The following is a 27,307-nucleotide window of genomic DNA, read 5'->3' as shown; positions in this document are numbered from 1 at the left end:
GCGGCGCATCCCGCGTCCTCCTGAGGGGAGCGGGCGCGGCGCTGCCCCCCGCCTCGGCGCACGGGGACGCGGCAGGGCTGGGAGGAGGAGAGGAAGCGGGGCCCTTCCCTCCCCTCCTTACCCCACCCGTCCCTCCCTCCCTCACGGTGCTGGCGGCAGCTCCTCCTCCCGCGTGTGACCCGCTGCCGCATGTGAGCGGGGAGGAGGGACGGCGCCGCGCGGGCCTCAGTGTGGCGGCGGCGGCGACAGGAGGAGGAGGAGCAGCGGGAGCCGCGGCGCGGCGTCCCCCCGCAGCCTCATCGCTGGGCCCCGCCGGCGCCCCGAGCCCGCCGGCGCCCCCCATGCCCGTGTGGTGCTGCCGATGCTCCTTGGCCGGTCACTTCAGGTGAGGTGGCGGGGAAGAGCTGCCGGTGGGTCAGGACGGCTGCCCGCCGCCCCCTCCCCGGCGCGGGAGCCGGGCCGCCGGGGCAGTGGGGTGAGGGGTCCGGGGGAGGCGGTGCCGGGGAAGACGGGGACACCGGCGGGCGGGGAGCGCAGCCGCGGCCGCCGCCCCGGTGCTGCGGCCTCCGCGGGGCTGCTGCGTGGCGCCGGGCGCCCGCTCCGCTGCGCCGCTCCCTGGATGCGCCGGCGGGCAAGAGGCGCTTGGTGTGCGAAGCGCGGGGCCGGCGGTGAGGGGATGGAGGTGGCGCCCAGGGAAGGCGCGCTGTGACCTTGGGCAACGCTGAAGCGCAGCCTGGGCTGGGAGGAAGTCGACGCCTGCTGATGCTCGGTTTCGCTTCAGGGTTCGTAGCGCTGCACCGTCGGGGATCCCGGTCCTGGTGGGCATCGCTCTTCTCGCTTACTTAAAAAAACCCCAGCAATCTGACGGTGTTAAATTTGCTTCCCAAAGTGTCAACTTGAGACCAAATTTAAATTCCTTTTATATAACGAGTTTTCTGTTAACCACCCACCTACAGTCAGTTTACTTAATTTTTTGCTAAAAGTATGTAGGGAATTCTAGGATCTTGCAAAACTGCTACCTGAAAAAGGTACCTCTTATTTTGATAAATTGCAGTAAATGAAAACAGTTATTGTGAAAGAATTATTCCCTTTTTTTAAAGGGAGAAAAATGTTTATGTATATGCTGTGTTTTTTCTCTTAATGGGTTTTTCACATCAAATAAAAATAAAAGCAATTGACTAAACAGCACTGAAAAGCAAAAAAAAATTATGAACAGTTGTAGAATATAGGTGTTTGACAGAATGTAATTCTCGAGGTTATTTGGTATGACCGGCATAAGGTAAACTAAGCACTAGCTTTGGAACTGACTCATCTTTTTGTCCACTTGCATCTCTGCAGGACTAGAGCCATAGATGTTTTTACCAAATCCCTACCACTGCAAAGCTGTCTACCATGAGTTTTCAGCAATATAAAAACTTCTGGTACTTGATGGCTTTCAGTGTTGTTCAAAGGTTAGGAAGATGGTGCTGTTAGCAGCCCCTAACTTAAGATCTTACTGAGTTCTGGTATGATGTTCTTGCAAAGGAGGTACGTGCTCCTGACAACAGTCCTTCATCTGCTTCGTGTGCACAATAGCTGAGAAACTGCACGTTGTATAGAGATGTTTCTATACAAAATTAGATTCTGCGCTATACCAGTTGGGTAGTTTGTGATACACTATCTAAGCTGCACAGAAGCAACATTTTTATTGTTAAAGATTCTTTTGTAGCCTACAGCACTGTGCGTATATCCCATAAAAGAGGTTTTGAAATGTTTCTTTTGTTTTTTATCTTCTGTCTGGCATAGCAAGTATATTAAAACCACACTAGAACACGCATGCTCGCTGTAAGCCTGTCTTTTGCAAAGCATAGTGTAGTATTGCCTTAGTTAACGTTGAGCAAAGGCTGGAAAATAATATAGTCTACCTGTGCCTATCTAAAAGCAGAGCTGAAAAAAGCAGTATGATAATTAGATATCCTCTTTCTGCCTTCTACTCGTCTTCATCTAACTCACGCTGTTTGCATGTTATGCATCTCCAAGATCACAAACAGCTAATGCACAGCTGTAATCAAACAGTAAGCACGTAATTTGCAAACTTTTTTTGTTGTAGTGCGGGAAATACAGATATAAAGTGCTTTCTGAAATAAATACAACCTTAGAATAGCTCCCTACCCTTTTTAACACGGAAATAACCATCAGAGAGCTATATTACACTGTGCGCCAGTTCTGTTATTACTGTACAGCTCTGTCTCTAGTGTTACTTCAGAGTTCCCCATTGAGGAAAGGCTTTTGAAATATGTAGCAGAATCTTCAGTGTTGTGGGAGTTGAGGCAGCACGTAACGTACGTGGCTTCTTGAAGGCCACGGGAAGGGGATCGGTGTCGTACACTTTTGGTCCCATGTAGAAGATAATTCCTGAAATACTAGAATAGCTTTAAGATATGCAGATTCCTAGGAAATAAATAAGAGTACTTTTATTTATTAAGCTAATTATTAAAACTGTGTTTGTAAAGAGAAAAATGTTTAGTTTTAATTAAAAAGTTAAGTCTTTATTTTGAAGACTTAATAAAATAACTGACAATAACAGACTATTTTTAATTTGTCCCTGCCTTTCTAGCTAAACAGATAGCACGTGCTTCTTCCATGACCTGGAAAGGCTTCAGAAAGGGCTTCTAAATAATTAAGCAGCAAACAATATAAAAGAAGTCTTCGTAGTCTAGAAGTGCATTTAGACAGTGAAGAGTTACGAGAGGAACCTAAGTGGATGTTGCAGAGAAAGAACTGAGAAATCTAGGAAAATGACTAGGGGTGAAAGCAGCCTGCTGCGTAGTAGCTGACCTGACTGCATGGCAATCCCTTTTATAAAAAGTTTTCTTTTAACAGTGGTAAAAGGGGCTGTGTCTAGGGCTTACAGGGATCGCGCTTTTCTCCATCTTCACACCATGGCCAGCTCTAACCAGCCTTACTCCTACCCGAACAGAAATTTGTTGAGGCAAAGTCCTCTGTGCTGCTTAGTAGGTAGGAAGGGATGCGAACGGCTGCTGTTGTACCTTAGTTGCTCCTTCAGCCTTTGGCTGGCCTTAATGTTGTTAATTGGCTAGGTAGTGTGTATCTCTCCTCTTTTGATAAGGATAATGAGGAATGAGTTCTGCTGTGTGGGGGATCAAAGTAATGCTTGTTGGTTATACTTCGGCTTTGTATAAACTGAAATTAGAAATCTGCATCTCTGCAGAGCCATCTGTGCCTTTTTGTTATCCTTCTGTAGACTTTCTAGGAGAAAGTGGACTTTTTAAAAATCTTCTGTTAGAAAAGCTGTGCTGAAGACTAAAATTTTGTAGATTGGATGAAGCATATCTGTTTTGGTCTCAGTTTTGCCAATTCCATAGCTCTTAAAGCATCAAAAGCAACTTTATTTTTTGAAGAGACTGTTCTGACAACAGTTCAACTGTTTCATTTTATTTTTTTCCCATCTGTCCTTCTTAATTAGAAGTTACAGCGGCCCTGAAACCGAAGGACAGCTTTTGAATTCCTTCGTCCAATATTTTGGTGACAGCCTTGGGAGGAAGGTTGAAAGAATGCCTTTAATTGAAGAAACTGTTCTGCCTGGGGACTCCCTCCTTACTCTGCCTGTAGTAATAATAGGTGAGTTTTCTCACTTTTTTAAGATTCTCTGTCACTGCCATTGCCTTTATAGACCTGCTGCATGAAGTCATTTATCATTAAATAACTAATGCTTAGCATCCTTACAGTGAAGATGTTATTAGAGTAATACAGTTGTTATGATTAATAACAGTACCATAAAATTATGTTAAGGGACTTGCTATTGGAGTATATGTGAATTCAAATTGTGCTTTGACAAAGAGAAGCATTATTTGGCAGCAGATACGTGAGTCTTAACAGAAGAACTGTTTTGATTCTAGTGTTGATCACATAGGGTTTGATTAATGTGATATGTCTACTTCAGGTTGCATGGAGGTGGTTGATGGTGCACTGGTAGAAATTTGTGGGGTCAGATGGGACAGTGAAAAGCATAATGTAAAATGTGTGCTGTATGTTGGTTAGATGCTAACCTCTCATTAATTGCCTTTTTCTTTGTTGCATCCATCGCTAATGTCTGAATATTGCCCTATCTTTTCCAAAATGAATCCAAGTCAATTCAACCAGTTTAAAACAATAAATTGTAGTGTTGATTAAATAGTTAAAGGCTTGTATTTGTAAAATCTTGCTGAATGACAGGAGAGCAGAGGGAGCAGGCTCCTTAGGTACACAGCTTAACTGAGAGTGCCAGGATGATTTGTATTGGGCCAAGGTTTTTCAGCAACAGCTGGTCACCAGCTCCTTACTGCCATGACTTGATGAGGGGATAAAGAAAAGATCTGGAGTAAAGGAGGTTTTCAATAATCTAGTCCAAAGCTGTTGGGACTACAGCAAACCAACAGCTTTAATTGTACCTGCAAACAAGCAGAGATTCCAGAGAATGGTGTTCCAATGTAATGTGCTCACAGTAAATCTCCACAACTTTGAAAGACTGGTGTTTGTACACTGCCTGTTCTCAAAGCTCTCTTCATGATAGCTTAAAATAGTGCTCATGTAATACACTTATGTGGATGTGACAGACGTGAATCACTTGCTGAGTTCTGCATCATAGTTCAAGAGCAACAGTTTCCTGGCATTTTGTCAACCTTAGTATAGGTTTGCCATATGGTTAATGACTCAGTTTTCACTGTTTAGTTTTGCAGATATCCATTATGCAAATACCTGTGCTCAATACTTATTTTGTCTAGAACGCCTTTCTATGTGCTGACACCAAACAGAGCTGCCTTGACTATTTCTCCTTGAAAAACAAATACGTTGCCCAAACACTTTTTCACAGATACATTTGAGACACTTCACAAGCTGATCTTCTCCATTGGCAGCCTATTAGCACTAATTTGTTGGCTGTCTGAAGAGCCCTAGAAGGGATCTAAAATGATTTAATAATGTAGTAGAAGAATACAAAAATAGTTGTTGTTCCCCCCATATACGCATGCACACACACTGTCTACTGGTTTAATCTTCTCTGTGTGATTCCTGTATAGCTGGAGTTAAACATTCTTTTAGCTTCCTAGTGCCGCCATCTTCTCATTGCACTATTTTATTAATCAGAAAGAAAATGATGGCACATGTGTAAGCAGTTAACTTAATGATGAAACAATAACTTATATTGCCCTTTCTTTAACTTCACCATCCCCTTTTTCCCCTGTATGATGCCCAGTTTAAGATTTGATTCTAAGCTCGTGCTGCATGTTGTACTGCAGTTCTGCATAGAGTACTAAGCTACTGTGGTATTATTAAGTAACTTCTGTGCTATACTTCACAAAATTGGGAAGAAATGGATACATTCCATTTGAATGAGTTGGGATTGAAGAGTTTCATGCTGGAGCTCTAAGTCTAGAGGATGTTCTGTGCTGAACACTTTCATCTTCTGCACTAGTTTTGATCATTACTGTGTAAACACAATGTTTTAAATTTTCATCCAAATAACAAGGTTGGTATGATGTTTGAAATTGATTATTTGCTTTAAATTTAGACACATAATGTAAAGATGATTGTACTGTAGTTTATTGTTGATCAGGAGAAGCTTCTGCTGCTATTCAATCAAAATATTAACTGCTGCTTAAATGAACAGGGCCATGGGGTTTTGGGATATATAGTCATTGTATATCTAAAGTTTGTATAATAGTAATATCTCTCAGTTGTGATCAGGGCTGTTATTGGAGGCATTGTGTGTAAATAAAGAGCAAACTACTCAGGTATAAATTTCTCATTTCAAAAAGTTGGTTTACACCACCCTCCCCACCCCCCCCCAAAGGATTTTTTTAGAAAATCATAGCAAGTCTAATTGCAGACCTTGCAGCTGATCCTTAATCTTGTGTGTTCTTGAGAGCATATCCATGAGGGAATTTCTTTCCCTTGTACTCAGCCTGCTCAAAGAATAGGAACTGGGTTTGGATTGGCTCTCTGGATGGTCCCAGGGGAGAAGCTAGAGAGCTCAGTGACAGTAATTCACCTTAACATAATCCCATCCTCAGTAATTTTCTTGGCCCTTACTAGCCTTTGTTTTGGCAACTTTTGATATCCATTTGATTCGTTTTAGTCTTACCCAGTAGGAATAACCTTTAGCATGGCATTCTTGGATATGGCATGCATTTTTCTCTTTCCATCATGGACTAGCTTTCTTTACACCGCAGTAGGAAAAAAAAAAAATCTAGCTGTGCACTTGTAAAATGAAACAATTTTTTTACTATGCACGAGATACAATTATAAAAACAGTGAAGAATTTATTCAGTCATGGGAATGCTTGTGAACTCTAGGTATGATTAGAGTGTTTTCACAACTTTGTATGATTTTGTTATGTTTGGTTGTATGGTTTCAATGTATTGCTAAGGTTCTCTCTCACATCCACCTCCAGCATGGCCAGTGAGTGGCTGGAAGGGCTTGCGTCCAGCTTAAGCTTTAAATTAATTTCTGGACTGAAGTGTACCCAGCTATCTCATGCTGGTCTGTTTGTGGGGGGATAGGACAGTGTGAGAGTAAGGAAGAGCATTTTCGCTGTCTGAAAGATTCCTTATGGTCTGTTTTTGTAAATGGAAAAATAAGAATGGAAGTGGTTTGGGACATAATATAGGTAAGATCACCAATATTTAAACTTTTTGTTACAGACTTTTGATTTAACTGTCTTGGAGATCCCAGTGATGGAAATGCATGGCTTTTCTAGACAGTCTTTTTTTCCAGTGCTTTATGGTCCTTACAGTACACAGGCACTCTAATGCTTTTATTTTTTGCCTCCATATTCTGGTGCAAAACCCAGATTGTTTGGTAAAAGCCTTTAAGGGACTTATTGTGCAGTCTCACATACTTGTTCAGCTTCTAGGCCTTTGGAGAAAATGTGCTGACTGAAGATTTTTTACAACTTAGCAGTCTCAGCCTTTGAAGAGCTCATCTGTAGTGAGCCTACATGATTTTCGTGTAGCCCATGGCTGTGATCGGTCTACACACTCAGCATTGTAATAACGTATGGGGTATAATGCTACTGGGGACCAGAGTGATGAGTATAGCTTGGTGGAAGAGGAAAAAGACATCTGAGGTATGAAGAGACTGGGAATGAACAGGGTCTCAGCAAACTGATGGGGGTTTTAGGGACTGGGAAATCAGAAAAGGGAGAAGACAGAGGCATTGGAGAAGTGGGATTGGAAACAGGTGATGGAAATACTGTGTGCAGAGGTGATGGGGAACAGGAAACCATGGGTGAACTCTTGAGATCAAGAGTTGAAACGGTAGGAAGTAAGAGCTAACATCCTAACAATGAGTGCTATATAAAAACATGAATGAATTAGTAACTTTATCTTTAGCCCAGAATTTGAATAGTGTGTGGTAAATACCATGTGTGGCACTCTAGATGGAAAACAAAGACAAAATACTGAATAGTGCCTCATTAGGGGAACACTGTGCTCTTCATTCGGTTAATGAGGAAGAGGAGCTATAGAAATAACAGTACATAGTCACATGTTTAAATTCTGTGTCATAGCACATACTTTTCTGACTTTAGCTTTCCCTAGCTTTTGATATCTGACTTTGCAACATGAGCATTACTTCTGTATTTCCATGTTATAAATATGGTTCCCTACTTTGTTTAATCCTAGTCAAACAAATAGGAATAATACCTTATGGTAACATTTTGGTCCCATCAATTTCACACCTTTAATAACAATTTGAAAATAAGTTAGTCTATTAAAATTGCAATAATGCACATAAATGAATTATAAAATGTTACAAAAAGGATATAGCAGGATGTTTGAATTGATACTACTGCTGAACGATGAATGTGGTCTTACATGAGTTTCTCGTACTTTACGACTTATCTACTGTATCTGTCTTCACTCAGCTTTTACGTTGCTGTTGTGCTGTCTGTAGCTTCTCATCTGACTTGCACAGTCTTCAGCTTTCTGCTTGTCTCTTTTTCTTCCTCTTCATTTTATGATCAGATCTGAAGAGCATATACTCTTAAGTTGCCTTTCTCTTCTGTGTTTTATAGTACCCAGTGTAAGTGGGAACACAAAGTTTTAAGATGGCAATAATATTCAGATATCACTGTGACTGACAGGCAGACTAGATCTTATCCATCGGATCATTTTCACACAAGAATAGTGAATTTGACATACTCAATTATGAAATTCCTTTATATGCATTTTATTTCATGGTGTAAACAGTCATTCATTTCTTGTTACGTGAAAAACACTTTGCTCAGTTTATTTGGAGGAAGTTCCTATGGTAGGCTTTATTTTACTGTGAAGTTTATAAGCTACTTTGAATCAGGACAGTATCACATTATGCTACTTTAGTATGATTTTGTTGCTGCTTACTTAGTGATTTAGAAACTTTAGGTTTTGCCATTTTTACTAAAGCAGTAACTTCTTTCTTTAATAGGAAATGGACCCTCAGGAATTTGTCTTTCTTACCTGCTCTCTGGATACAGGCCATATTTGTCTCCTGAAGCTATACACCCGAACCCCATTCTACATACGAAATTAGAAGAAGCTCGACATCTTTCCATTGTTGATCAAGTAAGCTTTGAATCATAAAATCATAGAATGGTTTGGGTTGGAAAGGACCTTAAAGATCATCTAGTTCCAACCCCACTGCCATGGGCAGGGACACCTTCCACTAGACCAGGTTGCTGAAAGCCCCATCCAACCTGGCCTTGGTTGCCATCTTGTCTAGCTTTTTTCCTACTGCAAGCTGGATTATGAAACAGTAGGCTTTCTTTAATGATCCTGTTTAAAATACTTTTGCAACTTACATAAGTAGTGCCATAGACAAAAAAAGACTTAATATTCTCGCCCCACAAAGAATTAGACCACAGAAAAGCTCAGTAACTGTGTGGCCTCAAACAACTAGCTTTATCTCTTGGCCTCTGTTTTTCCTACCTGTAAAATAAAAAGCAGTATATACCTTCTTCAATGGCTTGTAACAAATTATATATAGGGCACTTCAGATGAAAAGCAATGCATTTTAAGAACTGCTTATCCAGAAAAATTATGCAGATTGCATTGTGAAGAACCAGCCCATTTAGCTAATCATATTTCTATTGCTGTTCTGTTAATTTAAATAGAATCAACTCATGACCATTAGATCCAATCCTGGGGCATGTGGTGTTTTTTGTGGTTCTTGAGGGCTTTTTGTTTGTGATGTTTTTTGGTTTTACAGTCTGCCCTTTGTCATGTTCTTACTACTTTCCAAAAGTCTCTAAAGCACCACTTGGTCAGGGAGTAGCTGATGCAGGAATTCCAGCTTTCATGTCCTAGGATGTTTTTGAGCACTATCGTAAAAGAACACATGCTGCTAGCATACTTCAGGATAAAATCTTCCTAAATAGCACAATTCTCATTAAGACTTCATTTTTTAGTAACATTAGGGATGTATATCCTCTATAAACACAACCCATTTTTCTTTTCTGAACAGTATGCATCCTTCAGTGTTTGTGTTGCATTCACAATTGCTTTTGTGCTGTATTTGTTATCCTTGTATATATCCAATTTTTCTGTCTCATTTGATTAGTTAAATCTTCTCCATTATTTTTTTATCCCCACTTGCCCATTTGTTTGCCATGTTATCATTGTTTCCTACTCACTTCACTATACTCCTGATGGATTACTCACAATACTATCGCTAACTGTATTGCCTGTGTGACTAACTTATTTGAATACAAACATGCATATGTGTTTATAGTGGGGAAGTAGGGGTTGTTTGTTTGCTTTAGTGCTGTGCTGTTTGCATGTAATGTTGACCTGGAGTCTCAAGGTTTATTTTTTTGGCAGGAAAGTAAGTTGCCTAAGCTTTTTGCTACAGATGTTTCATGTACTTCATCCTCCCCTGACCCCCTGAGATTTTCCTGGTTTAGGAAGCTAAATTGTCCTGTCTTTGTCAGCAAAAATTGGCCTTATGGCCAATTCTTTCTTCAGATCTCTATTCTGTCTTCAAATATTTGCCATTGCATCACGAAGTTTTTAGAACACGGCTGGTTAATAGATACTGAAATGTGAACATTTTAAAAAGCTCTACAAATTGTTTTCAACGTTAACTGCTTTGTAAAATAAGCCTAGTTTTAATTAATTTTTAAAAATAATACTTATAATACCTCCATTATTTCAAAATAAATAATTCAAAAGTTAGTGTTGGAACTACCTAAGAGCTCTCAAAGGAGCTTTTTCTACTCGATCTTTAAAACTTAATGTTTTTAGATTCCAATTTTGCTTTATCAAAAATGTGGCTCCTAGAAGTACTAGCAATTCTTCATTAAAAGCAGTCCGCTATCTATAAATACAAATGTTACTAAGTTGCTCTGATCTCTGAATATTTGTCCTTATATTTCTTTTTCTACAATGAGTTTCAAATACTGACCTGCCCCTGGTATTACTGTGTTATTAACATGTAATTTTTAAATGAGTGAAATGTATTATTCAGAGTTACAGAAGAACTGAATCATGGCAGTTATTTCTGAAAAGTATTGTGATTGAATCTCTACATTAAAGTCTTATCTTTACTTAAAATGCCACTTGAACTAATTGTCTTTTCTTTTGAAATTCAACTTCTGTATATGAGAACAGCATGATGAACAGTAAATGTTGCATGAACAGATCAAACTTTCTTTCATACTTTAGGATCTGGAGTACCTGTCTGAAGGCCTTGAAGGACGCTCTTCAAACCCAGTTGCAGTGCTTTTTGATACACTGCTTCATCCTGATGCTGACTTTGGGTATGACTACCCACCAGTTTTGCACTGGAAGCTAGAACAACATAATTATATTCCCCATATAGTGCTTGGTAAAGGACCACCTGGTGGGGCTTGGCATGTGAGTAAAAATTTCATACCACTTCCAGGGTAACTTGATAATTTTGAGGTTTGGGGGTTTCCTTACTATCTAAGGTTGTTTTAGATAGTAATGGCAATTGCAATTTCAACTGGTCAATTGCCAAAGCCCAAATATGTTAGAGAGATGAGAAAGGAAGGAAAAAGTTGACCTTAATTTGGGGATTTGTTACCATGACCTCTGTCTGACATGGTTTTTTATTAGTTTTAATTTAATTAATTATAACGAAGAGTATTTTCTATTACTTTTTTCTCCTGTCTTTGCATTGTTTCCAGGTGCTGTTTATACAACATCTTAAATCTTAATGTTCATATCCTGTTGGTTTCAGACTTTTGTATTTTAAATATTTTAAATCAGACTTGGTTTGTATTTTAAATAACTTGCTTTTAGTTTCCCTTTCACTTGTTCTCTCTTCACCGTGTACTTCATTAGATCATGTAGTTGCTCCTTAAAATAGTATCCCACCTAGTGGATGAGGGAAAGGCTGTGGATGTGGTCTACCTGGACTTCAGTAAGGCCTTTGACACTGTCTCCCACAGCATTCTCCTAGAGAAGCTGGTGGCTCACGGCTTAGACAGGTGGACTCTGCGCTGGGTCAAAAACTGGCTGGACGGCCGGGCCCAGAGAGTTGTGGTGAATGGAGTTAAATCCAGTTGGCGGCCGGTCACGAGCGGTGTTCCCCAGGGCTCAGTTTTGGGGCCGGTCTTGTTCAATATCTTTATCAATGATCTGGATGAGGGGATTGAGTGCACCCTCAGTAAGTTTGCAGACGGCACTAAGTTGGGCGGGAGTGTTGATCTGCTCGAGGGTAGGAAGGCTCTGCAGAGGGACCTGGACAGGCTGGACCGATGGGCCCAGGCCAACTGTATGAGATGCAACAAGGCCAAGTGCCGGGTCCTGCACTTGGGCCACAACAACCCCATGCAGCGCTACAGGCTTGGGGAAGAGTGGCTGGAAAGCTGCCTGTGGGAAAAGGACCTGGGGATGTTGGTCAACAGCCGGCTGAACATGAGCCGGCAGCGTGCCCAGGCGGCCAAGAAGGCCAATGGCATCCTGGCCTGTATCAGAACTAGTGTGGCCAGCAGGAGTAGGGAAGTGATCGTGCCCCTGTACTCGGCACTGGTGAGGCCGCACCTTGAATACTGTGTTCAGTTTTGGGCCCCTCACTACAAGAAGGACGTTGAGGTGCTGGAGCGTGTCCAGAGAAGGGCAACGAGGCTGGTGAGGGGTCTGGAGAACAAGTCTTATGAGGAGCGGCTGAGGGGAACTGGGGTTGTTTAGCCTGGAGAAAAGGAGGCTGAGGGGAGACCTCATCGCTCTCTACAACTACCTGAAAGGAGGTTGTAGCGATGTGGGTGTCGGTCTCTTTTCCCAAGTAACTAGCGATGGGACGAGAGGAAATGGCCTCAATTTGTGCCAGGGGAGGTTTAGATTGGACGTGAGGAAAAATGTCTTTACTGAAAGAGTGGTTAAACATTGGACCAGGCTGCCCAGGGAAGTGGTTGAGTCCCCATCCCTGGAAGTATTTAAAAGACGTGTAGATGTGGTGCTTAGGGACATGGTTTAGTGGGCATGGTGGTGTTGGGTTGACGGTTGGACTCGATGATCTTAGAGGTCTCTTCCAACCTTAATGATTCTATGATTCTATGATCTAACTGTAACACGAAAAGTAGATCATCAACGCTTCATGTAATGTCCTGGTATTATGTTATGTTCTGGTCTTTTATTGCTCTGAGTACCATGAGAACTTCTTCACTGCGTTTTACATAAATGTATCCATTTCGAATGGAATCTGGTCATGCATCTTGTTTTTTTTCTCCATAGTCCATGGAAGGCTCTATGCTAACAATCAGTTTTGGAGACTGGATGGAATTGCCTGGCCTCACCTTCAAGGAATGGGCAGCTAGCAAACGCAGGTGAAGATACTGCATAATGTATTTGGGAAATGTAGTTGCTGTAAGAATCCAGATAACATTATTTTAAGAACTGGAAAACATTCAAACTTCATTGTTCACAGGAGGGCTTCTTGTTTTGTTTATTAAATTGCCTGTTGGCACTGGAAATGATTCTGCTGTGTGTACTCTGATGGGAAAAAAAAAAATGGACAATGGTTGGCCGGAGTAATTGCTTTGAGTTTATACAAAGCATACATACTAGCAGTGGTGTGTTTCAGCAGCATTTCACAAAGAAGCGCTGTTACTGTAAGCAGTTTTGATTGGAGTTGAGGGAAGACTGAGGGAGGAATTTAAAATCTACAGAAGTATTGGAAGTTCCTCTTTCAACATAGATGCAACTTAAGTCGCTGTGCACACTAGCTTTCTTGTAATTCAGGAAGTTGTATATTTCAGTATTTGCTTTTACAGGCAAAGCTGCAGCATCTGAAATGTTGCTATCTATGAATTTTATTTTCAAGAGCATAATTCAGTATTTCCCTATGTTATTTTCTAGTAGTAAGTTTCTTGGAAAAATTTTAGAGAAGAAAAATTACTGTCTTGTACAAGCTCACTGTTTTTACTTCATTAGTTCACAAAGGTCTGTGTCAGCAGACGAACCCAGGAAAGTATAAGCTTTTTCTAAAATTTTAATTTTCCTGACTTTGTTCTAGCAAAATTAAAGGAAGTTGTTCTTCTACAACGTACGGCAAAAGAAGAAGTAAAATTACTTGGGCATATGTCTTTAAGGGCAGACTTACTCATTTCAGGACAACACATAGTGAAGAAACTGTATCTTTGTTCTTTAATCGCTTTCTTAGATAACTACAGTAATCTTGCCTCCTTATTAACTGACATCTCATAAGCTGCTTATTATCTGAAGCTAATTTGTTTATATTATAGTTTTCAACAATACTAAACCCAGAAATGCTGACCTGTTATACTACAATTAAACAAATATATTTAAAAGTATTGATGATAATGAAAACTTGTAGTCATGTAAAATAGTTTCCTAAGTTTCCTTGTAACAGGTGTCACACTGTCACGTTATCCTCTTCAACAAATATCTCATCAGGATTTTCAGAGTAGTAACCTGGACATTTAAAAGTACATATGCTATTATCTTGTTAATCTATGAGAATGAGTAGCCCGATTTCTTGTAAATATGCTTTTAAGTGTATGTCAGTGGCAATCCTGATGTTCACTACTGTTTCTTTTGCCTTCGTCCTAGGGCTTACTTCTAAAAAAGCAGCAAAATTCATGACCTGTTCAAAATAATTACATTTTCAGCTTTTTTTTTTATAAAGGAGAATGCAATAAACATAAGAAAAGCATAACGTAATATCAGGATTGCAGTGCAAAAATGTTTTTTATTGGAAACTTGGACATCATAATCTTATTTACATAGTTGCATTAAGGTTCTGTGTCATACTTGCTTTGTTCATTCCTGTGATGCGGAACTACTTAATTAGATACTTACTGAACTTACCTGTACCCAAGGGAGAGATCTTTTGCAAAGTATAATGAAGAATACTTGACTCAAGTAATATATCAAACCTAGAGTTTCAAAATAAGTGCTTAACAATTACTATGATATTTAATTACTTATATCCTAAGTAAGTGGATTCTTACTGAGTACAAGTTTAGCCAGTATTGTATTGTTGACAGTCGTGATGCTAAACTGGCTTTACAAAACACTTCCACGCAGACCTACTGTGATACTGCAGAGTTTTGTTATGCTTAATTTGTTAATCACCATAGCACTTTACAATGTAAAGATTTACAACCATTAAAAAAAAAGTTAGCTTGTCTTGTATATTAGGAATCGAGAGAACAAATAAAGCAAATTGAATGCATTTAAAGATATTGAACCCAGTGTCAGTTACACTGAGCAGATTCAATCCTCTTAAATTCGGCTATCGTGTGGTATGTTGTATATGATACTCAAATTACCAGTAAGGTCTAAATATTAACTGGAACCATTCAATTTTGTTTCAGAAATATAAAGAGTGATCGAGTAATGCCAGAAGAAATAGCTTGTTATTATAAACACTATGTTAAAGTCATGGGCCTCCAAAAGAATTTCAGAGACAACGTTTACATAACGTCAGTATCCAGGTTTTACCGAGGAAAGGATGATGAAGACAGAAGTCAACTAAATGAAAATATTTCAACACAGCATTTGGAAATGGAAGACAGACAGAAATCACTGACTAAGAGAAACTGGGAAGTCAGAGGTTATCAGCGAGCAACGGATGGTTCTCATGTGCCCTTTTGCCTCTTTGCTGAGAATGTGGCTCTTGCCACAGGAACCTTTGATTCTCCTGGACGACTACAAGTTGAAGGAGAAGACTTTCCTTTTGTGCTTCATTCCATGTCTGACTTCGGAGCTGCTATCAGCAAAGGAAAGTTACGTGGGAAGGCAGACCCTGTGTTAATTGTGGGTGCTGGACTTACAGCAGCTGATGCAGTACTGTGTGCCTACAACAACAACATCCCAGTAATCCATGTGTTTCGTAGAAGAGTTACCGATACAAGTCTAATTTTCAAACAGTTACCTAAAAAGCTTTACCCTGAATACCATAAGGTCTATCATATGATGTGTACTCAGTCACATACTGTGGACTCTAATCTACATTCTGCTTACACTAGTTTCCCTGAACACAATGTACTTTCCTTCAAGCCTGAAATGAAATGTGTTCTTCAGAGTGCCTCCGGACTGAAGAAAATTTTGAAGTTTTCTGTAGCCTTAGTTCTGATAGGTTCTCACCCAAATCTTTTCTTTCTAAAGGACCAAGGACATAGCATAGGTCATCACTCTAATCAGCCCATCACATGCAAGGGGAATCCTATAGAGATTGATCCATACACTTATGAATGCACTAAAGAAGCTAACCTCTTTGCTTTAGGTCCTCTGGTGGGAGACAACTTTGTACGGTTTTTAAAAGGAGGTGCATTGGGCATTGCACGATGCTTGGCAATAAGACAAAAGAAGAAACATGAATTGATTGAAAGTGGGGATGGAGGAGGTGATGGGGTACCATAAATGAGACATTAGAAACTTTCACATACAGGATTACAGACGTAGTCTAACAGAACACTCACTGACAGCGAAAGTTGATAGCAGTCACATTTCTGTTGTATACAAGTAACCTGCGCTTGTATTGCTCAGTAAAGGATGTTGATACTACAATACTTCAGCTTTTCAAAATACAAAAATTTGATCTGCTATTACAACTGATCTCTACTCAGCTGGAATTACTTCCAGAGAAACAGAAAATGAGTCTTAACTTACATTGACCTGCCTGTCCTCTCTTGCTCAGCTACAAGAGCAGACTTCCTCTGGGAAAAGCAATGCCTACCAGAGTGGCTTTACATTTTAGTGTCAAATGTGACAAGGTATTTTTACCATGAAATTAAAATGACTTCTAAAAGCAGAAAGCTTACTTAGTACAAAGCGATTCTTGGTCCCAATGCAAATTTGGAGCCTTCTGCTTGAAACAAGGATTTTATTTATTTGCTGTAGTAATACAGTAATACTTGGAATGACCACTTAGTAAAATGGTTTTTACTATAAGAAGGATTTCTGTAAGCAAGAAGTATTCCTCAACACTTATAAATTATCCTATTTGATAATTGCAATAAAAGAATTAAGCATTCCCATTCAATCTTTAACGCATGATTTGACACAATCCATTAATGTTTTTTTTCACGCTATGCCTAGAGTTGGGTGCGTGCAGAAAGATGAACATGAGATGTTCCCCTACAGTGATATGTACATTCTGAGAATACTGATTAACATAAACAATAAAGTACTGATATAAGTGCTCTTATTACAGTGTCAATATAATGAATATCTAGTGTACTACTAAAAAATTAAGTACATGAGAAAACTTAAGGTTTCTTTTGCTTCCGAGCTCAGGAAGACTGAATGAGATCACTTGACAGATGAAGGTGGGTGATGGATACTCTCATCTCCCATTTGACCAAGTATTGGTTATTTCTCTTATTTCTAGAGCAGCACATAACACTAAAACTATTTTAGCCTGCAATTTTTGAAACTGGAAAAAGGCTTGTATCTCACAGCCAGCTAAAAAATAAACAAAACAAACCCCAAACAAACATGCCGTAGTTCCTACAAATCTTAAAGCTTGTTGCAAAAGACAAAGACTTAACTTGTACCTACCTCTGAATTGAAGTGTCACCTTTCTGCTCCATAACATAAGACCTAGATTTCATTTGCTGGGTTTTAGAGTAGTTAGTTTACCTAAATGCACTCATGGGTTATTCACCATAGTGAGGTAAGCAACAGCTAGTTAGAAAACTTAAGTTATCTTCCAGAACTCTCAATAGACCAAGTGCTTGGTTTTAACTGATGTATTACCAAACATTTTAATTCAGGTCCAATGTGATGGAATAGTAATAACATCTTTATTCAATTCAATTTCTTGTTTGGAGCTTTTTTGTATTGACGAACATCATGTTAGTTTAAGGTATTGTATTTGCATGATTAAAATCTCCGTATTAGAACTTGAACAGATTTTCAAAAGGAAATTAGGCTTAGGCTTTGTGAAACTGCTAGTGCTTGCTGGTTTCCCAGCTGTCTAACTTTCGTAAGTTGTAGACACCTATATGCAATAAATGCCTGTTTTCTGTGCCTACTGAATTACGGGGTTCTGTGGCTGCTGCAGGCCTTTATGCATCTGAGTAAGTTACTCAGACTTTGGACGTAGAAGTTGAAAAGGTAAAGTATGCAAGGGTTAAAATGACAGTATTTTCAATGAAAGTCCAAAGTCATTTATGAAGTGATGCTACTACTAATAATAAATTTTAGTTTAGAGCAAACTTAATTGCATAAAAATAAACACAAATGAGGCAAAATTTATATTAATTTCTGCGTTGCCTACATGATTGGATTTAACCATGCATTGTCAATACTAGTTAAGATACTTTTTTATACTTGCATCTGAGATGGTTTTAATTATGCTAAATTCTAGGCTTATTTTCTTCATAATTGAATTGAGATTCTATAATTTGCCTTCTTTGGCAGAAACTGTGTATATATAGTTCTATCCTAAACCTGTGATACCTAATAATTTAACTGAGAATCAGTGTTATAACTGCTAAATACTTGATTTTTAGAACTTTATTGCAGTTAATATATTGGGAATACATCTGCGCTGTGATTACATTCCTTCGGTTTTGTGTCAATATAAATGTCCGAATACAAGATATCATGGCATGTTACTGCATTTTCATTTGTCACATGAAACATTTAAAATGCCAACAAAACAAAGGAAGGAATTTACTTAAACAGTTATTTTGCAAAAAAGGGGAGAAAAGCTTCAAACAGCTAAATCTCTAGCCTCAGCTGCTGCAGCTACTTACAGGCTATGTGTGTTGTAGTGACAAATTTGTAGCAGAGATTTTTGTCCTGTTATTACACAGGTATCTTTCACTGCAGTATTACAGCACCTTGAGGTTTAACTGCTTTTTTCTTTTATCAATCTTGCCAGTATTTTTGAGATAAAAAAATTGTATGTGAGACCCCTTAGTTGGGCAGAGATTTTTTCTCAGTGGTCACGTTTATTAAGCCAGTATAAAAATACTTTTTTCAACCAAAGCTTTACTAAAAAATCATCCTGTTTCTTCTAGGAATTGCTAGTTTTAAAGTTGTAGCTGGACTTTCTCACTTTTGGGTTTCTGATTTTGAGAGAAATTCCTGTTTCTCTCCTCTTTGGTATTTTGAGAGAATAAGAGATGTAAAAATTCAAGCTTTGCCTTAGGATAGTTTTACCTAAAGCATTATATCATACTTACTGCATTTATTGTGAATTAGATGTTGGCACCAAATAGTTGTCTTTTGGGGAAATACTTTGTTTCTGAGATTGAAAAAAAAAAAAAAAAAACAACATTTGAATTTCCTGTATGTTATAATAGTTCCCAGAAGGGAGACTGTTTGCTTCTTTCAGCTCTACTTTTAGTGAGAAAGATAAGCTTTTAAACATCATGGATTTAAAAAGGATGCTTACTACTTAAGCTTTATTACTAAAATACAGACAGGAAGAATATAATTTTTAGCTAAAGGAATTTAATTTGGATTTATAGAATTTGTAAAGGTATGTTAACCCATACTGTGTATTTTCTAATAGGCTAGTGGGAAAATGTCTCATATTGGGTTTTGGATCTTAATGCTGAATGTGTCTCCTAGCGAAATTATTGCTAAGATTATTTTAAGTATTATCCAGCTGTTGAACTGGGACTAAGATTTGTCATAGTAGATTTCCCTAACAATCTGCCTCATATGTGATTATTTAACAATAGGTGCTTGTTAATGAAGGCACCTAACGGGGTGATAGGACAGCACAGCCTTTCTTTTGGTTTCCAGTAGATGATTGACTTCTGCTTAAAACATTTTCCACAAAAGAGTAAGGCTAAGCTTCACCCTGGTGAGTGAACGCAGAAATCCTTTCTGCAAGTAATCCAGAGTGAGTGGTGACAGTAACATTGGATTCTTCTGTCTCTTAGGAAAATGCATTGCCTTGGGCTAGCATCCCGGGCTTGCCAGTGAATGCGTGGAAAGAGCGTAGGTCCCAGAAACAGCGCCTATACACTGAGTAAGGGACACCAAAGTGCATCCCACAGCTGCAGGTCCCTAGTCCTCAGCACTTAGGGAATTGTTGGAGCATACTGTATTTTCCTTCTGGCCTGGTGAGTGTAGGCACCTTTTTTTTTAATGATTAATTTCACAGAGTGATGGTTGCATAATGAAAAATACTAATTTTATAGAGGGAAGTGGCTGTAGCTTCTTTCTCTCGCAGCTCAAGAACTGTGAAAAGAAAGCTAGAGCCAGAAATCCAGAGTACTTACTCAAAGCTGGGGGAAATTATATTAAGACCCAAACTTCTTGAGGCAGGCCTGATCTGCGTATCCAGTTGAAAGGAAGAAAAGGCCTGCTCTTGAGAGAGAAAGAAGGGGTGTAAAATTTGCAAACTTCTAGTGAATCCTCACTGGTGGTAACAAGCGATGACCAGTGAAGAATGATGGGAGGAAAGCAGCAAAGAACCTGAGCAGTATGAACTGCAAACCTATAGGTACTGAAGTGAATCCATGCAGCGTTGGTAGGCTGGTGGTCTCCCATCCTCCTGTGTCAAGATTTGCATACTGTAACTTTAGAGCTCTGTGCTGGAGCTGTTAGTCTAACATGTTGCCATACATTTTTAATTGGCTTTTAATTGAAGTTACACTGAAGTGCAACACGTACATATGAACTAGAAGCAATCGTATTTGCTCTAGAAGCTGTAGGACTGGATCAGTACGGTGGTGTGCCAAGAGATGAGACTTGGTTGCTTTGGTACCATATTTTCTACTTCTGAGAAAACAAGCAGGTATTTTCATGTAATAGCGGAATTTGTGCTGTAACAGTGCTAGCTTCCAAACATTTCTAAACAGCAAGAGGTAGCACATGTATGCCTTAAAGGTAGCTAATTATTTGATTTTACTATCATCCATATAGTAAAGATTTCATTTTGAAGAAGTTATGGAACAAAAAATGCTAAAAGGTTTATACTGTTACATTTTAATTTAGATAATATTTTAGAACCTTACAATAACAATGTTCTGTCATCATTTTCGATTATCTTTTGAGGTGAGAGCAAGATGGGAGCACAGTACCTCAACTGATGTGACAGCTTTTTGGACATTTACTTCTCCCTTTTCTCCTTGCCCAACCTGAAACAAAAGTCACACTTTGTTTCAAATGACCGTAACACCTGATTCTATTTAGCAGAAACAATGGAAACTGAAACATTCTTTGACAGAGAAAGGAAGGCTTTGGTGACATTAGGGGTACAAATTTGAAGCTAGGATATTGAAGAAGAGCTCTTTTTTTCTGAAAAAGACTGTATTTTGGGGAATATGGTACACTTAAGGTGTTCGAGTTTAGCTGATTTTAGAAGCTTGAATTAAACAAGGAAGTGTGAGGTCAAGGATGAATTTGGTGTAAGGAACAAAGATTACGGGGGAAAAAAGTGTTACAGTATAATTTAGTAATTATAGTGAAGCTAAGCACTGTTTTAAGGATGGTTTTGTCTTTGCAGACACTATGGAACATTTCAGTTTAAACAAACCCTGAACTTGAGTTCACATTACACCTGTCTGCATGCTAGCTGATTTTCTAACAACGATAATTTTGAACTTATAGGGCATATTAAGCCAACTTTCATAACCTAGTGGTCATCGGCAGTCATCAAAACCAGGAAAGAATATACTTCGTATTCTTAGCTCTGCTGTCCTTTTGAAACGAGTTGTTCTGGAGACTAAGTTAACCTAATTTGCACTTTCCTCCTCCATCTCTTTATTCTGAGATCAATGGCAATGTGCAAGTATCAGCCTACATTGCCTACAGTGGATGCTTCAATAAACTAAAATTCAGCTTCATGTCCCTGGACACCCTCTGTAGACTTACATGCCAGCATAAAGAAAATGAACAACTAGGTTTGTTATGTATTCACAAAATATTAGGGAATCCTGGCATTTTTAGGTTCTTTTTTAACTAGGTATATAAAGAAAAAATAATTGTCCACAAATCTAAAGCTAGAGACAAGGTGATCAGAGAGATTTGATACAGTTCCAGGGGATAATCCAAGGAGAGGGAAACAGTTCATTTTCCATCAGTTTAGATTCTAGGACCAGCTTCTATGTGAACACTGAGTTACTGCTGTTCAAGAACCGATCCTGCTACCTTACATCTACCTGGCACAATTTGGAAAGTCAGTACTCTGATCGTGCCCATTTCTCTGTTAGGTCTGGTATGCTGGTTGTGGAATTCCAGTATCTATATGAGATATCAATTTATCTACCTGTATTTTTGTTCACACACAAGATACACCCAGACTTGGAGATACTATGTAAATGTCATTTCTGTGTGTCATGCCTCAGTATTTCTGCTTTTGCTGGAGTATGCTTGGGTCATACCCTTTTTTTCAGATGAGCAATGTAAACATGTACAGAACATCTGCTGTCAGCCGAAATACATTCTCCTTCTGAGCTGCAAGCGACTTGTGAGCAAAACCTCAGCTTTGATTAGATGATAAACCTGAGACTTGCATGCTAAGCTTGTTTTATCTTCATGTGTGAAAACTGATGACAGATGGAAGGCTAAAGGATTAATATTAAAACAGTTTCACCTAGAAGCCAATTAATTATTTTGATTTGGAGAAGTGGGGAACTCTTAAGTCAGAGGAAAAAAACAAACTATGGGGAGGAAGAAGTATTCAGAGAGCTGTAGTGTTCAGAAAGAGGGAAAAGGTGTTGGCTTGCATGGATCTGGTGCTATAGCCAATGCTTCAGAGAGATTCCGATAGTCAAAGCTGGGGCAGAGTGATATGGGCAGAGTGCTAAAGCAAATGGCAGGGAAAGTTGCTAGTTAGGGAGATCTGATTTTGTCTAGCATTTTTATAACTATATCTCACTGGAATGTGGCGATGGTGGTTATCAAAACATGGTAAGGGGAAGAGTGAGGAATAATGGTAAGGAAGACAGTTCAGGTTTTGCCACATTTGGCTTAAGTTCTAAGGAGGTACCAGAACACCATCGGAAGTAGCTAATTTGTGAATCAAACACCAGATGTGGCCGAATGTGACCGTGGATAGATTCAAGAAATGGAACAGAGCAAGAGAAGGGCTAGTTGCATGGGAGGGGGGAAAAGATAGGATAAGCATCAGGACTGAGAAAGCACCTGTACAAAACGAACTGGTAATAGGAGTGGGTTGGAGGTAGGTCTATAGCAGAGACTTCAGCTGGTGTATCAGTTATGAATGATGCTTGATGGTAAACACGTGGAATACAGCCTCTTGGACACACCAGGAATGGAGGTAACGAAGGGGGCTTAGCACTCCGGAGGAAGTTGTTGGGAAGGTCGGTGGAGGGAAGGAACTGAAGCTGACTGCAAACACTTTCAGAACATAGGAACTGGTGCTATGACACAGGAGAGGCCAGCCCCACTGCACCAGCCCCCCCATTCTGGGAGAGGATGGGGAGTAAGGGTAGGAGAAAAAGGGACAGATAGTCACAGATGTGAATGGACAGAAGGAGAAAGCAAACGTCAACAGTGAAAATATTTTGGTAGTCTTGCCAAAAAAGGCAATGGCTTTCCCAACTGATGTAGGAAAGATGGGAAATCAGCTGAAACTGGTCTGAGTTAAACTGAAAATTAAGCATGTTGCTCCTGCAGGGATACAGCACCCATCTTCTATTTTAGTGGTGCATGAAGTAATTCAATCTGCTTTAAACTGTGTTCAGCTAAGCTGCTGAATGCAAGACTGTATTTTAAAAGCCTTGCTAATAAAAAGTGGATTTAGTTTATGTATTGTGTGCATCTCCTTCCTGTGAGCAGTGTGAACAAAGATAATGCATGCTATAAAAAAAGCAATCCTAACAGTTACCCCTCAAACAAACTTTGTGTTACACAGAAAAAAAGCAAGAAACAAGATCTGAAGATAAGTTTCTGCTTACATTTATTTTTAGGTGGAGAGCAGCATTTTGTCAAAAAGGTGGGTATGCTTGCAGATTGTGGTTTGAGGCAGATGAAAGAAATCTTAGATGTCATGTCTGAGTTACTGAACTTTTTTTAACCTTCTAAAGAAAATCGACACCACACAAATTCTCTCAGAAAACTGGTGAACTGGATGTTGAAACCACAGGGCAGAAGCCCCACAGAATGGAAATGGAGCATGCAGCAATAGTTCTGAACTGCAGAACACAAAGTTAATTGCCCTTGCTTGTGCTTACAGCTTTTGCTTTACCTGTAAAACTGTCTTTATCTCAGCCCAGAAGTTTTCCCACTTTCACCCTTCCAATTCTCTCTCCCCCATCCTGCTGGAGGAGCAAGTGAGCAGCTGTATGGGGCTTAGCTGCCTACTGGGGTCAGGCCACAACAGCGTATTTTATAAAATAAAGGAAACATCAGGTCAAGTTAATGTCATAGCTCCAGTTTGTCAATCCAATTGTCAATCCAATTTGTCATATCCAAATACTGATGTCATTTATTGGATGTTCAGGCTCCCAAGACTTGCATCATGTAATCGTGTCCTTTATCATCTACCTCAGAAACTTCAGTAACAGAAGGCCCAAACCAGTAAGCCAACAAGCACGTTTCCTCTAACGTCTGGAGCTGAAAATCATGACAAAGTTATGCTAAAATGGAAGAAAAGTTTCAGTATTATGAATAGGATTTGTAACATGAATTTGGAATTACAATTCAAGCCATAGGTAAGGGGTAGAGGTTTTAGATGTCTAAGCTTCTTTTAATGCAAGCATAACTCGATGTTGAAATAGCAAAAGGCTCAGGTTCACTAATCTACAGGCTTCCCATCAACCAGACAGCAGATGCAACTGAATTAGAAACCAAACTATCACCTATTAGGCACCCTCAAGTTGGACCCAAAACTGGAACATACACTGGGTATATCTTCAGGCAAGTGCTGATCCCAACTTTTTTTTTTTCTCAGCACTACTGTGGAAATCCCCAGAATGCCCTCCCCTCCTGAGAGCACACAGCTGCCTGTGAAAGACTGCAAAGAAAGCTGATGGTGGAAATGTTGATACAGAGAAGACAAAGCTCCAAGTGTTTGTCTGTGGGTGCTCTCCCAGTCACATGGTGGGACACCAAATAACTAAAAAAAAAAAAAAAAAAGTATCAAAGCTGCTAAATTTAACTGTGTGGAGAATTGGGTTTGAAGAGTCCCAAGTCATATAATGTGAACAGAAGAGTGGTCTCGGATGTGCCACCAGAGTTACTTGAACCCTGGCAGACCGCAGTCTGAGCAGCAAAGGACTTAGCCTTTACTTTCTTGTAGAAGGCCCCTGTACATTGTATCTTTTGAGAATTGCTAAGGTGAAATGACAAGTTCTGTTTTTTACAACTATAAATACAACCTTTCTGAAGGATCTTGTCCATTGATATTCTTCTATCCATGCTATTTGCTTGAATTTAGTAGTAACAATCAAAAAGGTCATGCTCAGCAGCCTACAAGAGCTGCCCCGCTGGATAGGTGGGTCTTCAACAGGAAAATCTGGAGATTCTCATTGTGACCATAGAAAAATTCACCTGAGGGTGCAACAAACAGCAGTCAGTACATCTCCTCCAGGAAGTATTTCAACTGCTGAAGACCAGCCTTTTTAAAGGTATTTGGTGGACAAGATTTGACGTGCCCTGATGCAGGTTACAATACCAACACACTCTCATGGCTACTGCTGAACTCAGAGGTACCAGTCTTGCACTTTGCGTATCACTCTGGACAGCCCTGACCAAGTCATCAAGAAGATGCCAAAATAGACCAGAGGAAAGATTGCTTTTTGAAGACCAAATATTTTCCGAGACCATGCAACCATATTGACTTCAGCATTTCTGCTATCTTGATATACATTGACCTCAGGATGCTGTTCTTCAAATCTGATACATGACAGTGGCTTAAAACAGCTCAGCTCATCTTGCTTGCACATTCTGAGCTCTCATCAGAGGAAGTAGCTTTCTTACCGAGTACTTAAATTCAATTACATCAATCAAATTACTTCCTCACATAAGGAAGGAGATCCTACCATCCTGCCTCTTCAAACAGGATGCAATGGAGCTACTGTCCATCTTCATCTGTATGTGATGGCTTCATACAGCTGAGCAGAAAATCTGGAAGGCTTTTCTCACTGTACTTCCAGGGGAATCCTTCAAGTTCCAAATTCTCAGATGAGCTCTCCTAACCCAAAAACGGGTATTCACTGGCGATACAGACGATGGAATTATTTTGAAGGACAGATTTTTTTTTTTTTTTTTTTTTTACACAGTGGTTGAAAAAAGTGAAGGCATGGATAACAGACATTATTTCCAATAGCAAGGGGATTCATTTGGCTTCTCTGCCACTCCCCGTTTTGGAGCTTTCAAGTTTTTCTTTTTTTACTTTCCAGGGAAACTCCCCCCACCAGTTTTTATTTTTAAGTCTTATTTTTGGCGTGTTTCCCCCCACCCTGTGACTCCTAGAAACTATCCAATTTGGTCTTCTCCCCCTCTAACTTGAGTCTCATTAAAAATAAAAACAAATTACAGAATATGAGACATCATTATATCAGAATTTACACTTCTGAGGAATGTACAAGGTTATTTCTCATTTAATACTACAGGAAAGGACACAGACTCCCATAATCTGATGGTTCTCGTCATGCAGCTTTTGGGCTTTCCGTATACAACTTTTGTTCTTAAACAGCCATTTTCAAACACAGCTCTCTCTCCTATTTGCAAAGGAAAGGAAATATGCAGAAAAAGAAACTGCACTTGCGTCTCTTTCCCTTCCCAAGAAACCAAAATTAAACTGCTTGTTGCTGCTGCAAAATTTCTTGGAATCTTTTTCTGAGTTTGTGAGAGTATTTCTAGTCTGTAGGCTGTTCAAACAAATATTGAAGATTTGAAGACATAATAGGGCAAAAATCACTGAATTTTAGAATTTAAACATTTGTTTCAAATCTGCCATCACACAAAATTGGTGGCTGGCCACAAATAATTCTTTGTCACCAACTTCAAAAATAGGAAAAAGCTTGACCTTATCAATATTAAATACTTTTTGTTTACTCAGATACAAATTTAAAGTTTGATCTAACTTACTTATGAAGTCCTCAAAAAACTCCACCTCAAGACAAAATTGACAATATACAAAACACTAATTAACAAAGCCCTTCTGAAAAGAAAAAAGCCTGATGCTAACTTCCTTTTTTTTCCCAAAATAGTACTGACATGCAAACATTAGAAATAAACAGCCTAAAATCAAATCCTAAGTATCTATGGTATTTTACTGAGCATTACTCTGAAGCAAATAACATTAAGGCCTTGAAAACATGCAAGCCGTAAGTACCAAGCAGCGAAAGAAACTTTTCTTTAATAAAAGCAAGACTTGTTTTTAAGTCTTACAATAATAGATAGCTCAAATGGTCATACATGGGTATGTATTAAACACTGTAACCAGCAAACCTAAGGAACAGAAAGCAGATTTTGCTAGAGAATCACTGTAAATTCAGGTCATAATTTATCTTCTCCTTTTCACATTAGGATCATATCTGCAACAAAAAAGAGAATTTGTCACAAATAAGTAAAACTTAATGATATTCAAAGTTAACAGTGTGACGTGAATAGCTTTATTATATATTCATAACAAGGAATTAGTCAGTGTTCAGTCCTTTCCCTGACTGCACTTCTATTAGCTACAGTTGCTACAATTTGACTGAAGGATGCCTAAGCTAGAACCTGTGCGTGAACTAGAGATAACCTTTACTAAAATTTTCAGACTTCCTAGCTACTTAAAATCGTTAAATCTGATGCATGAACAAGCTTCTCCAAGCCTTTAATGTCCCAACATTAAGTTCCTCACTAACAAAAAAAAAAAAAGAGGGAGGGGAAAGGGGTACTGTATATTCACAGCAATGTACAACGTTTGGCCACAACTC

General features: G+C 39.3%; 2 protein-coding genes across 3 annotated transcripts in view; one reads left to right on the top strand and one right to left on the bottom strand.

Annotated features, from left to right (window-relative positions):
* Positions 1-265: 265 nt before the first annotated feature.
* Positions 266-23,185, top strand: OSGIN2 (oxidative stress induced growth inhibitor family member 2). Its single transcript, XM_076329444.1, has 6 exons — positions 266-385; positions 3,467-3,621; positions 8,446-8,582; positions 10,680-10,871; positions 12,714-12,805; positions 14,819-23,185. Exons 1-6 carry the CDS (start codon positions 342-344, stop codon positions 15,864-15,866), a joined length of 1,668 nt encoding a protein of 555 aa, XP_076185559.1. The 5' UTR covers positions 266-341; the 3' UTR covers positions 15,867-23,185.
* Positions 23,186-23,320: 135 nt separating this feature from the next.
* Positions 23,321-27,307, bottom strand: part of NBN (nibrin) — a 30,348-nt gene continuing 26,361 nt past the window's right edge. For both annotated transcript variants that reach the window (XM_076329442.1, XM_076329443.1), the window contains one exon: positions 23,321-26,920. In XM_076329442.1, the coding sequence (XP_076185557.1) occupies positions 26,890-26,920 (31 nt within the window). In that variant the 3' untranslated portion in view covers positions 23,321-26,889. The remainder of the gene's footprint in view (positions 26,921-27,307) is intronic.

This window comes from Aptenodytes patagonicus, chromosome 2, assembly GCF_965638725.1.
Source record: "Aptenodytes patagonicus chromosome 2, bAptPat1.pri.cur, whole genome shotgun sequence".
Taxonomy (NCBI): Eukaryota; Metazoa; Chordata; class Aves; order Sphenisciformes; family Spheniscidae; genus Aptenodytes; species Aptenodytes patagonicus.
This window is presented reverse-complemented; position numbering and strand designations above follow the sequence as displayed.